The sequence below is a fragment of the Argiope bruennichi genome, chromosome X2 (assembly GCF_947563725.1).
Source record: "Argiope bruennichi chromosome X2, qqArgBrue1.1, whole genome shotgun sequence".
In the NCBI taxonomy this organism is placed as follows: Eukaryota; Metazoa; Arthropoda; class Arachnida; order Araneae; family Araneidae; genus Argiope; species Argiope bruennichi.
The window spans coordinates 40,895,547-40,908,581 of NC_079163.1; the positions used below are offsets into that span (position 1 = coordinate 40,895,547).

A 13,035-nucleotide genomic window follows, 5' to 3' on the forward strand; every position below is an offset into this window, starting at 1 on the left:
TAAAAAGGCATGGAATTTTTTCGAATTGAGATGAAATGTTTAATAAAAGGAATTTTGAAGTTTATTTTGCGTTGGATGGGGCAATTAAGTGCATTGCTATATTGCATACAAATAAAATGCTGCAACCTAATATAATATTTCTAATAACATCATAACCACCTTTTATGAGGAGAAATACGTTAACAATTTTAAATAGCAGAATTAAAATTTTTAATATACCCAAAATGAATTTGAAATAGGAATGTGACTATTAACAGGGAGATCGCAAATTTGAAGAAACGTCATCTGCATCAACAGTCGATAACACGTACCAAAAATTAAAAATTGAATTTCAATTAAATGAATCCAGTAACAAATATTAATCATTAAATATAAGAAAATTTCACAATACGAGTTTGGTTTATTTCTATGAAAATTTTTGTGAATTAAATTTAACGTTGGAACTCATAATATGCGAAATGATCGGGTAGTTGTAAGGATACCTTCCACTTTTGATTTAATTATGATTAAGCGACAAATTAATGATTTTGTGTTATTATTGTAGTTTAATCGAATACTAATCCAACTATCCTATTTATCACTTTTCATTATTTTTATGCGACATTAAAAGAAATTATTTTTCTAATTTTTAGCATATGTAGGAAGTTTATAAAAGAGGAAATTATTACGACAAAAAATTTTTCAGGCAATCCATGTGGAAATGCAGTTTTTATTCAATGATTATTATTGCACAAAAAAAAAAAAATTATACCGTTCTAAAATATTCGAACATTTGAACCACGTTTTATACAACAGTTATTATATAATTAATAATAAAAGAATTATGTAGAAAAATTGATTTACTGCTAAAATCCATGTCTGAAAGCAGCATTGCATAAAATGATGTAGAAAATATTGATGTCATTAATAATCATGCAATTTTACAGTGATGTAGACAATGCAATGTACTGTGTAAATCTCTTTTGTATATTTTATAAATGTATGTGAACGAATATTTTGCAATTGTCGTACCATAATATTCTTTTACACAATTTCACAAAGAATTTTTTACTATCTAATTCTCGCTTCAGTTTTATAAGGTTTCTTTTAATTTCATAAAAATATGTTAACGATATTTTAAACTTCTCATACAGAGTTGTATAAATACAAAATAAGTTTTCAAACTTTTCATACAGATTTGTATAAATTCAAAATAAGTTTTAAACTTCTCATACAGATTTGTATAAATACAAAAGAAGCTTTCAAATTTCTCATACAGATTTGCATAAATACAAAACAAGTTTTCAAACTTACCCATGCCTTGATTCATAACTATTTTTACACAACATCCTTCACATCTTTTCAGCGGGGGGAGATCTTGAGGATGAGCTGTTGCATTGAAAGGGTCTTTACATCTTGGGTCAGACCACGTATCACATTCATAGCACCATATTCTTGAAACTATATTAAAAAGATTAAAGCTCATGTATTTTTAAAATCTGCATGAAACATTTCATTAAATAATATGAATTTTATCAAATAGAAGTCAATAGGCAAAAGAAAATAATTTGATGCACAGTTTCAAAAATAAGAATCGTCATAAAAGAAGAGTGGAAACCATTTATTTCTTGATGCTGTCTAAGCACTCATCAAAAGACATCTGAAAACCTTTTTTACTCACTTTCTTTAATCTTTCTAAGCACTGGAAACATATTTACCTTCGCATTAATCAAATTTTAAGTACTCTAGTTCTCACTCTAAAAATTGCTTGCTATTTTACCGCTTTAATTAAATCTGCTATCTTTAAATAAGTTCGAAAATCACCAAAAATATTAATAAATACTTTGATCATATAATATAGTTTCAATAATCGAATTAATTATTAATTAATTATTATTAATACTTTGAGGCAGTAATAAACAAATAACTAACATTAAAAAGAAAGGTAACGTAAATTGACGCAAAATTTCTCGTTGTAGCAAAAACCGAAGATGCTTCAATTTTTTTTTATCTCAAACTTTAACGAAGTATGATGAATTTTCAATTAATTTTAATTAAAACATCATATTAATTTCATCTGATGAGATAAATGGATTTTTTTTTATTAAATCAGTCTTAATTCCCTAAAAATCTTTTAATATGCCATTACTTGAAAAAAATAAGCTTTTAAAGAATTGGAAATTGTCCGTGAAATATAAATCGTTCCTTTTAAGAAGATTATACTTTTTTTTTTTTACAAAAATGTTTTATATAATGGTTCCAACAGAATTATTGAATTGTTTTCTGATTAAATAATGAGATAATAATAGTATGGCGTCCCGATGCTTTTAATTCTAAGAGAGTTTAAAAAATAAGTTTTGTATCATTTTTTTTATTAGCATAGTTGTTTTCAATAGATGGACAACATTTGCTAATTTGCTCTGCAAAATGCTACCGTGTGTCAATGAGATAGAGTGGAAGACAAATGCTCAAATAAAGCAAATATATCGTTATTCATATCCTTTGTTGAGAAATATGGTATTTCGCATGAATCCAATAAAACTTAACTTTCCCAAACACCTGGATAACTTAGAATTAAAGCTAGCAGTTTTGGAACCAAAATAAATGCCCTGCAGCTCAACTTAATCAGTGTTATCTAGTGTTACATTATTAATATAATTATCTATAATTCTTTATTTAAATGAAAAGTATTTGTTTATGTTAGCTATATGATTAACAACTGATTGCAATAGACTGTTGAATTGCATGATTACATTACAAGGAATTGCATGATTGCAACTGATGATTGCAATTTATCTGTATTGGTTGATGTTTAAAATGAAGTTTGAAAACGGAATGTTAACTAAGTGAAACTTTTCATTCAAATGCACAACAAATAAGAAATTATATATATGCTGAATAAGCTTGAAAAATTTCAAATGATATCTATGAAATCATTTCAAATCCGAGTAGGGTCGATACGAAATAAAAGTTCATTAAATAATCATTTCATAATATTTCAAAGATGTAAAATTTATAGAAAAATCATTGATCTGTCTTCCTTTCTAAAAAAAAAAAAAAAAAAATATTTTTGGGAAGCATCGTAACGAATGATCAATGAATTATGAACATTTAAAAGAAAGCTAGTATCAATTTCAAGATATGAGCAAATTATAATTTTTGATGCTTTTATATTAACATTTCTTAAGTATTAAAAAATTATCGATTTGATGGAAAACAACTGAAGAACAATTGCTTGTATTTTATGAAAATTTACTTTTCTTCAATTAGTTTAGTTCAAATTCACGTTAGGGAAATTTTTAACAAAGGAATATAGAAAATTACCAAAGATTTTGGAAATTTCTTGGAGAACTCTTCAAAGATATTTACTTACTTAGTTTCAGAAAGTTTTCAATGAGCTATAAATATTTTCAAATCAATTTCTCGAAATTCAGCAAAAGTAGAAAGCGAACTTTCAAAGACGAACAAAGCGTTTCAATGAAGAGATTTCTTCTGACTTTCGTAAAGAAATACAATGGTTATCAATTTAATTTATCTGTTTCTTCCAAAAATACCAGAGAACTTTCTATAAAAGAATTGATGTTTATTGATAAATGGTACAGTTTTTTTTAAAAGTACAGTCGTATTAAAAAAAAAAAAAAAAAAAAAAAAAAAACGAAGGTAACTGTAAGCGATGGTTTTCGTCAAGACGAAAGCCGTAAGAAGTAGTTTTATTGCTTTTTTCAACAGATACTAGTTGTTAACCGGCACGTTGCTGTCGCAGAAGAAATAATTTTGCAAATATCGTTTGAAATTTGAAATAGTTAACTTAATTAGGAATGATATTTATTTTCTTGTCGACAATGAATACATTCAGTAAAATTGAATGACATATAAAGGAGAAGTATAAATAATATGTATTCTTTTTTTTTTTTTTTTACATTATTATTCAAGTATACTGTAGGGTAGATAATATTTTTTTGTATTTTCCTCTTCAGGAAAAACAAATTTCGTGGCTGTCTGACTCGTGAGCATCCAACATACAACTGGCCATGTGAAAAACATGGATTTTCCGGGTTTAAAGCAATAAATTGGCAAAGTTTTATCGCAATCGAATGAATGGTACTGCAGCGCATAAAAAACAAACAAACAAAAATTCATTTTTATAGATTAGATATAATAATTGTACTATACCTATAACCTTCGCGCATGTGCAAGCAATAAGTTGGCCATGTTTTGGCCAAAAAATTCATTTTTATATTTTAAGATTATTTAATGTTCAAAATTCTTTTTATAACATAATATTAACTGAAAGAATTTATAAATCATCTTTGGTTACAACGTTTTCTTATTCATAAAACAATCTAAATTGTACCGAAGCAGTTGTCAAAATATTTAAATTCTATCTCTGAATAGGAGCATTGCAACAGCAGTTGACAGCATGAAACTTCTAATATTCTATTCATTTAAATGGTGTCCATTTCGACGTCTTCAGTTAATTTAGAATGTCCTTTGTAAAACTGACATTTCAGCTTAGTTACCGAAGCACTTTGTTACAACATTTAACAGCATGTTTCATATTCATATATGTTTGAAGAGATATAAATCTACTGGCATTCTGTCTAACTGTTAAATACCATTTCATAATATAATCGCTTATTATGACAGTTTGTATCATTGTCATCTGAATTCCAGTGTCTTGGCTTTATCAATAGCTAAAGATCATAAATCCGAATTGTGATTCTGCCAAACTTCTGTATTATGTTTATAAGACGAGTGGGGTTCTAATTTGATGGTGAATATAAAGAAGCACATTGATTTGATTTGCTAGATAAACGTCCCGTTTTGAAGATACATAAGGGTTGTTTCGAGAATGAAATCGAAATTTTGAAAAGTTTTCAGATGACGAAGACGACTCCTGAACTGGCATCAGACACCGTAAACTTCAATACCACAACAACTTAAGAACGTATGGAAAAATTATAAAGCCTGTTACAAATTAACCATGACAGAATTTTACTGTAGAATGCCAATTTGTTTAAATATGTTTGATTACATTAAACGGATTTTTTACTGTGGGTCTCAATTATATTATGTATCACGATTATGATATTAGTTTCAGTAATTCATTCATAATACTTTCATAATACTGTAATAAAAATCGTCAGGAGGGAATAAGTTGAGATAATAATAACTGACTACTTCGACCTCCCCTCCCCCCGAGGCATATAGAAAAATCTAAATGACCAGACACCACGACAACATTGGCGGGAACTAAGAGTGAGACCCAAGAGGCATCACCGGTCACCGTACAACCCCTCCCGTAGGAGTCATGTCCTGCCATTGGTAGGGGGTAATAACCCCAAATAATTTTTGTACTCGCCAGGGTGGGGAGAACTAACTACCATTCGGTGGTTGAAACTATAATCTACAGAAAACAAGAAGCCCAGAGAGCAAAAAACACATTCAAGGCTTACAGAAGAAATAGCACTTGCAGATAATAACAAAACGAGCAGACAGCAAACAGCTAATAAGAAAACAGTCCAACACAAATAATTAGAGTGCGGGCTCTGCGATGAGTACTCCAAAGAGAGAACTTACTACTCGTATGAGCGCTTCCTTTTTAACATCCATTCGTTATCCATTGGGAATATCTGTATACCTCTCATTGCAACAATGATATGAATATTGTAGAAAAACATTAATACAGATTCGTTCAGCACTTGACTTTATGAAATTACAATTCCTTAACACCTGAAAGATTCATCAAATTAAGCCTAAAAGATGAAAGTGTTAAGAGCATATATAAAGAATTATACATAAAAAACATTACTCATTGAGAGACAGGATTTATTTTTGGAAATCGTATTCAGATAATTTCAGGTTCGAAACCCGATTTCACCTAAGAACCACCGTGTAAATTGCTATGGTCCATATTAATACATAATGGACAAATATTCTACCATTGGTGTGGTGCAAAAGTTTGGAGAGAGTGTGCTGGCTCAGGTATCAACTCTGTCATCTAAGCAAGATTCAAAATTTAAATATCCTTAATAACATTTCTTTGGAAAATTTCTGGCGAAAGATAGTCAATTCACACATAATACGTTTTCACCAATTTCATTTGGATTTCTAAAATACAGTTAAACAAATAATGAAATTGATATTAAATTTGAAGATGAATGGAAGGCAGATAAAATTATGAATATAAATCCGCTTTGAATTTATTCAAAGCAAATTAGGAAAATAATCTTATTAATAGGCTAATAAGTATTACGAAAAAATTCCTAAGTAATTAGATAAAACTTCTGAAATAAGATTAGCTCGAAAGTTATTTGGCATGCAACTAATTCACTTAATGAAACTAATTCATCGACAGAAACAGAAAACAGAAACTAGTGAGAGTACGAATAACTCGAAGGAAAAGTAATCCCAATTACATTACATTTAGAAGCCAAACTGTGTTGTTTTGTTGATTAGTTACTAATGCTTAGAGCTTGATTACATTTGTTATGCTACCACTAACTACTACTTCCCATAATGATACTGAATCTGAGATTACTACATGTTAAAAATGGACTAGAAATCCGTTTGATTGAATTTATATACAGGTAACTAAATTATTTTAGGTAAAATGTATAATTAATTAATTATAGTAATGTAAATGGATAAAAATAGAGGAATCGGATAGTAATAACCTTGATGCATATGAAGTGAAGATAAGGTCAAAAATGTCTAACCATTCGTATATATAATTAAGTAGAGAGATGTTCTCATCCAAAATATATTCAAATCGAATTTGTAAATTTATTTGGAACATACGATTCACTTTAAAGCAAATCAAATTTGTAAATATCTTAGGACTATAACACTCATTTTAAAACATTTTACATCAGCAATGGGGAATGTGATATCTGTAAAAACATACATTTATTTGTTAGAAAACTTTTAAAAATCTAATTAAAAAGTGACGCATTTAATAAAAGATTTGAGCTTGATTTCATTTTATTAAAGGCCTCTTTTGAAGCTACATGAGGGGATTATTTTAGAATGGTCCTCTTAACCCTTATGTTCATTTTGTATAGTATACCATACATACAACTTTATAAAAATATACTACCACTATAAAATAATTTTTAACTTATTTTTATGTTTGTACCCCTAAATATGTATGTTTATTATAAAATACACATGCCTAAATGTTTGTTCTTACACATTTTTATATATGTTACGGCCAAAGCCCGAAATCGGCCAGTTCGCGAACTGGCCAACGTTGCTGTAAACTTACCGGTCAATGCCCGATCTTTTCTTGATTTCGGGCTTTGGCCGGCCAATTTGCGAAGTGGCTTGGGACGATCGGCCAAAGTAGGAAGAAAGGAATCAAGAGCACACTATTATTATTTACACACTATTAAAAATGAAGTATTTCAAAATGAGTACTTCTGTGTACTGGTTTTTTTTTTTAAGTACAATTGTTTCAGAAACGAGTTTTAAATAGAAGTGACACTTCTGAGTTAAAAATTAGCTAGTAATATATTAAAATTTGATCTCGTATTATTCTGTTCTAATATTAAAGCCATAATGGAAATTATTCAGTGAATGCTGTAACAACGTAATAGCATGAAGATTAGATTTGCGCCCTTCAAAATGAACGAATTATATCTTGAGCAAAGGCGCTGTGTATCGTGTATGAATATAAAGGCAAATTGAGTACTCAATTTTCAACTACCTTTAAGGGTAATCCTTACTCTTTTTCTGCTCCATGGACCTAATGTTAAAGATCCCAGATCACATTGTCTCCCGAAATATCGCTTCAAAAAATATGAAATTTTTTGCGAAAGCAAATAGCAAATATAAGGGCTAATTAAAACAAATGTAAGGAAAAATAGTTTTGTTGTTAATATCATTTAAAGATATTTCTTTGTTGGCGCCATCTGCCGAATTTCACCTACAACATGTCCTTATTTATATTTTATACATAAATGTTATTATATTTATTTACCACTAGTCGTCTTTGGCGACCAGCCTGTTCGCAGTATTAATGATCGCTAAAATTTTCAATTAATGTAACTTGTTCTCTTAGTAGCTTTTTCTGGAAAAGATTTTTGAGCTTCATATTTTGGTACTTATATGATTTAGTCATACTTTTATGTAGGCCTTAAACAGTTTTGTTCATTATACTACTTATCACTTTCTTTAATGTTCTGTTAGCATCGATAAAATTTCTACTTTAAATTAAAGTGGAAATGTTAAACTGCAATCAATATAAAAGCTTTTTATACTGAAGCTAACCATGTCTTTTTTTAAATATAAAAAAAGAAATCAGAGTCCTTCGGCAGTGAATTTACATGTGCACTGCAGAATAATTTATATAATATCTAAAAGAATTATTCAGCAAAAATTTCTCTGATTCATCGTAAAATTAATTTTTTACTTTCAAAAGACTTAAATGATGCAAATAAAAATATTTTATTTTATTTTATTTCAGTCAATAAATGAACTTATGAAAAAATTACGAATTTTAAATTTTACACAGTCCTTTGGCCCCAAGGAATCCTATTCTGCGAAATACTCTTGACATTTAAACTTTTAAATAAATAAATAAATGTCCCCATCTTCTGCGATAAATCTGACCGATTTATGAAGTTTTTATGTATCAGTTTTTGAACAATCAACATTTTTATAATCACAGGCCAATCACTGTCGAGATACCCTGGCAGAAGATTAGCGTATCTTCACTGAGGCAGTCGGGAAGTAGTCTAAAATCGTCAGTTTTTATAGAAGAGCGCTATTCAGATTTAATAAATTATTCAGTCTTAATGAATGAGTTTGTTTATTGGAGTTCAACAATTTTTATTTCAAATATTGGTGTCTCAAGAATATTTTGTTAAATATGATTCAAAGTGCAGAGGACCTATGTAAAAATTTAAAATTCCTAATTCATCGGTGCATTTATTGACTAAAATTACATTAAATATAATTATTCAGTTCCTTTAGACCATTAACAAATGCCCCAAATTAGCTGATGGTCGCTGATTAGAATGATTATCCAAAGTATATTAAACCATGTTTGACTTAAAGGAAATTGTTTTATTGCATTAGTTATATAAGTATTGTCAAAGCTCATAGAAAACTTTTCCTCCTTTTACTTTTCAGAAAATATCTTATTTTTTTTTTTTTTTCATTTTATACATACACCTGCCGAAAATTACAATTTTATTTATTAAATTTGCAATATAGTTGATTTATCTGTTAATTTAAACTTCTATCAATGTGATGGCAACACATTGATAAAAGCTAATTTTTTTTTTTTTTATTTGACGTGCTCGAGCAGATTAAATTTTATTTTTATTTTGAGCTAAATATATTATTGAAAAATATGGTTAAAATATTTCTTTAAAAATTCGTTTAAAATCTAAGCATAATTTATAAATTAAAACATTGGTATCCTTAAAAAGATAATTTTTTGAGCTTTAATTTGATGCAAAAATCGATTTTGTGCTGTAATATTTTCTGAAGTTATAACGACAAAACATCGAAATTACAGAATTTTTAATTAATTAAAATTCTAATTAAAAATTTAAAAAATAGCTTCAAGGTGCACATTTCCGATCTCCAAGATGCCAAATTTGATAACTGTAGGTCAAAAACAGTTTGGACTGTAAAGCGACTATACACACACATTGAACTTATAAATAAAGTACAGATTATCACATCGGGCTTTGGCCAAGGATTCCCGGCCACTTCGCGAAATGGCCAGCCAAAGTAGAATATGCAATATTAATAGCAAGTACTTCGGACTTTGGCCAAACTTCTTGGCCAGTTCGCGAATTGGCCGAACTTCGGGCCTTGGCCGTAACATATATACATACCTATACACATTTTTTTTGCTTTTCTTCAAAAAAGCAATCTTGCCACAATAAGGGTTAATCTTGAATCATGGTCAGACGACGAGGATGACCTTTAAGTTGGCATCGCATTCTTCGAACTTAAAGGGAAGATGTTTGATCCTCGATGTATTTAACGGCTCTAGGTTCATATATACTATGCATTTCCTGTGGAATCGGGTCTTGAAGCCCAAACTTAGATACGAAGTAGCCAGGGCTTCAGCGATTTGAGCATTCACGATTTAAATTTGCTAATGATCTTGTTGTACAGTATTCATTTTAAAACATTTTATATTCAGAATCTATAACATTTCACATTAGCTATCTAACCGTTTTTTCCGCCTTTAAGACCTTTTTGTCAATCAAGCCTCGCTAAACATTGAAGAACTTTTAGTCCCAACAAAACATAATATTCTTCTTTTAAATAAATTGAAATGCACAACGTTTAGTTAAATTGTGCTCTGAATTATTTTATTTAATTGATTGATGATCTCTTCTCTCAACGTAAAAAACCATTCATGGCTTTTTGATATAGAGATCGTTATAACGAGTGTTCTTTGTACCCGAATATCCAAGAAAATTGCTAGTAGAGAGTTAAAGGGAAATTTGTAGAAACATTTACTGACTTTAATATAAAATTCTTGCGTTCTTGTACTATTTTCAGATATAGATAACCTCATTTTCAAAAGATATTTCTAGAGTAAAGTTCTTTCTTCAGTAAAGAAACTATGGTTTTATAGATGGATTTTTTTCACCTAACTCATTTACTAGGTGAATTTTTTTTTCACTTAACTCACAAATAAAAAAAAGTAAAACCTTAAACTTAAAAAAATTATTTAAAAAATAGTTTTTCATTTCAAACTGTAGTCTTGCATTTTAAAAAGGATTCATTATGGAAAATCAATATTTCTAGAATCTACAGGGAGGAGAGGGGAATTATTCTTAAAATCAATTTTGGCGAATCCGATTGCATAGATGAAAAAAAAAAAAAAATAGAATCAATTCTAAAAAAAATAATAAAAAGACCCAGCTTCCATCTAGTAGACTTTCTCAGAGTTCAGTTACGTTATAACTTGAAGACAGGAGGCGGTTTAATGATGTCTGTTTTTAGATGGATCCGGGGCAGGCCATCTGGAGAAGAGACATCACCAACACGAATTAAACGCTCGCTTTTGTTTTCTATTTTCATGTTTTTAAAAAACGATATTTTATATAACACGTATTTATTTAGCAGAGCTCGCAGAAGTTTTCTGGTTAGATAACGCAAATTCCAGTTTGGAAAAAGAATGTAAAATAATGTTATTGCTAGAGGACACAACAAAAGCATTGCCGTAAAATCCCCAAGAACCTTCACATATGATTAGTCTTGCTGACCCTAGTGACTCGTTTCACTGATAATTGGAAACTTTCTACGACATTCCCTTTACACACTTGGGAATGATCATCCTGAGTTATTATCCCATTGTGATTGATAAAAAATTTATTTGAGGACCATACAGTGGAAAAAAAAATGGAGACATGTCTGAAGGCAGCTATCTCCGACAAGAAGCCCATATGCCGACAGCTTTAAATGCAGTAAATATATATAAAGAAAATATGTTTTTCATCAAATTTGTTTCATGCTTATATCGAATTCTTTAATTTTTATCTTTGAAAAATATTTTAAGGCTGACCATCAAAGAGCTTTTTGCAGTTGGGCTGCTTTATGGATCTTGTACTTTGCTATGTGGTCAGATATGGGAAGAATGACATACGCTGAGGTTTCTTATTGTTCAAACTTTAGCGGAAACATAACATAAGAACGTTCGACATGTATACTCCAATTTATATGTTATTTCATTTTATAATTTGTTTTTAGTTTACATATTTTATAAATAATTGAATAAAATTTCTTCTTGGAGAAAAATACTTTTTTTATTTCAAATAATAATAATAATAAATACTCTAATTAGTACGTAATATGTATATTTAATATTAGAAGCAGAATATGTATATTTAATATTAGTATTTAGTTAGAATAATTAAGATTCTACTAGTATTAGCTATTTTCTTATTCTAAGAATAAGTATTTTAATTCTTTTTACAATATTCTTAATTTCTTACTTTTAATTATTTTTTATTCAGAAATATAGGTACCAAAACAAAATCATAAAATCCGGAGATTCTGATAGAAATACTTTTAATAAGCAGGAATTTTAATCATGTTTATTATACACTTTAATCTTTATTGAATGACTGGAATTATTTCCTTGTGTTTTCACTGAATCTTAATTTCTTTGAAATATTGCTAGATTTTTAATAAAAATTTATTTCTTACTTTTTGTTACACTAATAAAAGATAATTTAAAAGTTTCTATTTTCATTAATTTCTATTTTTTCATTAATGTATATCATTATTCGTTATTATAAATACTATGGAATCTAAAAATTAATATTTCTCAAATTTAAATTTAGATGGCAGCACTGCTGTGAAAACATTTTTTTAACTAAATTAATGATAATTCAGAGCTCTAAAATTATTAAATATTCTAATATCATTGGGAACCAATAACTATACAAAATTTCAGATCTGTAGCAGTTAAGGAAGTAAGTAAAAAATCGATCACAAAACTATCCTTACAGACATGAAATATGTGAAGTTAATTAAAAGTATTTAAAAGATAAGAATTATTTTATGATCAAAAAAAGGTTATATTTTCAATTAAGAGTTTTATTGGTTCAATAAAATTTTACTAATGGGAGTGTACACCCTTCGACTTTTTTGTATTCGAGCTAAATAAAGTATACTTTATGTAAAACATTATAGTACTGTGAAGAAATTCGAGCATGCATTTTGACTTTTTCCCGCCAGGTCAAAATTTGATCCAAAATGATGATTTGATCTTAGGTCCAAAATTTGACAGGATTTTACCATTCTGACATATAATAAATTTCATTTATTTACCTTTTTTTTTTATCATGTTCACGTGCTCACATACGGACTGACAGATTTCTTGGCAGATTTTTTTTCTTCTCAAAATTAAATAGAAATATACAATTTTGGAGTAAAGACTAACTATCTAATTTCATTCTACCAGCTGTTTGAGATTTTGAGCTAAAATACTCACGGACCAACAAAATTAGAAAAAAGTGTTTTCCTCCTTGACCATAAAGATGTTTAAAGTGTCCATCCATCAAAATTTTAAAATGG

General features: G+C 28.6%; 1 protein-coding gene across 1 annotated transcript in view; it reads right to left on the reverse strand.

Annotated features, from left to right (window-relative positions):
- Positions 1–13,035, reverse strand: part of LOC129960427 (protein quiver-like) — an 87,412-nt gene that overhangs the window by 13,882 nt on the left and 60,495 nt on the right. Inside the window, exon 3 of the mRNA XM_056073852.1 lies at positions 1,294–1,440. Coding sequence (XP_055929827.1) covers positions 1,294–1,440 — 147 coding nt within the window. The remainder of the gene's footprint in view (positions 1–1,293; positions 1,441–13,035) is intronic.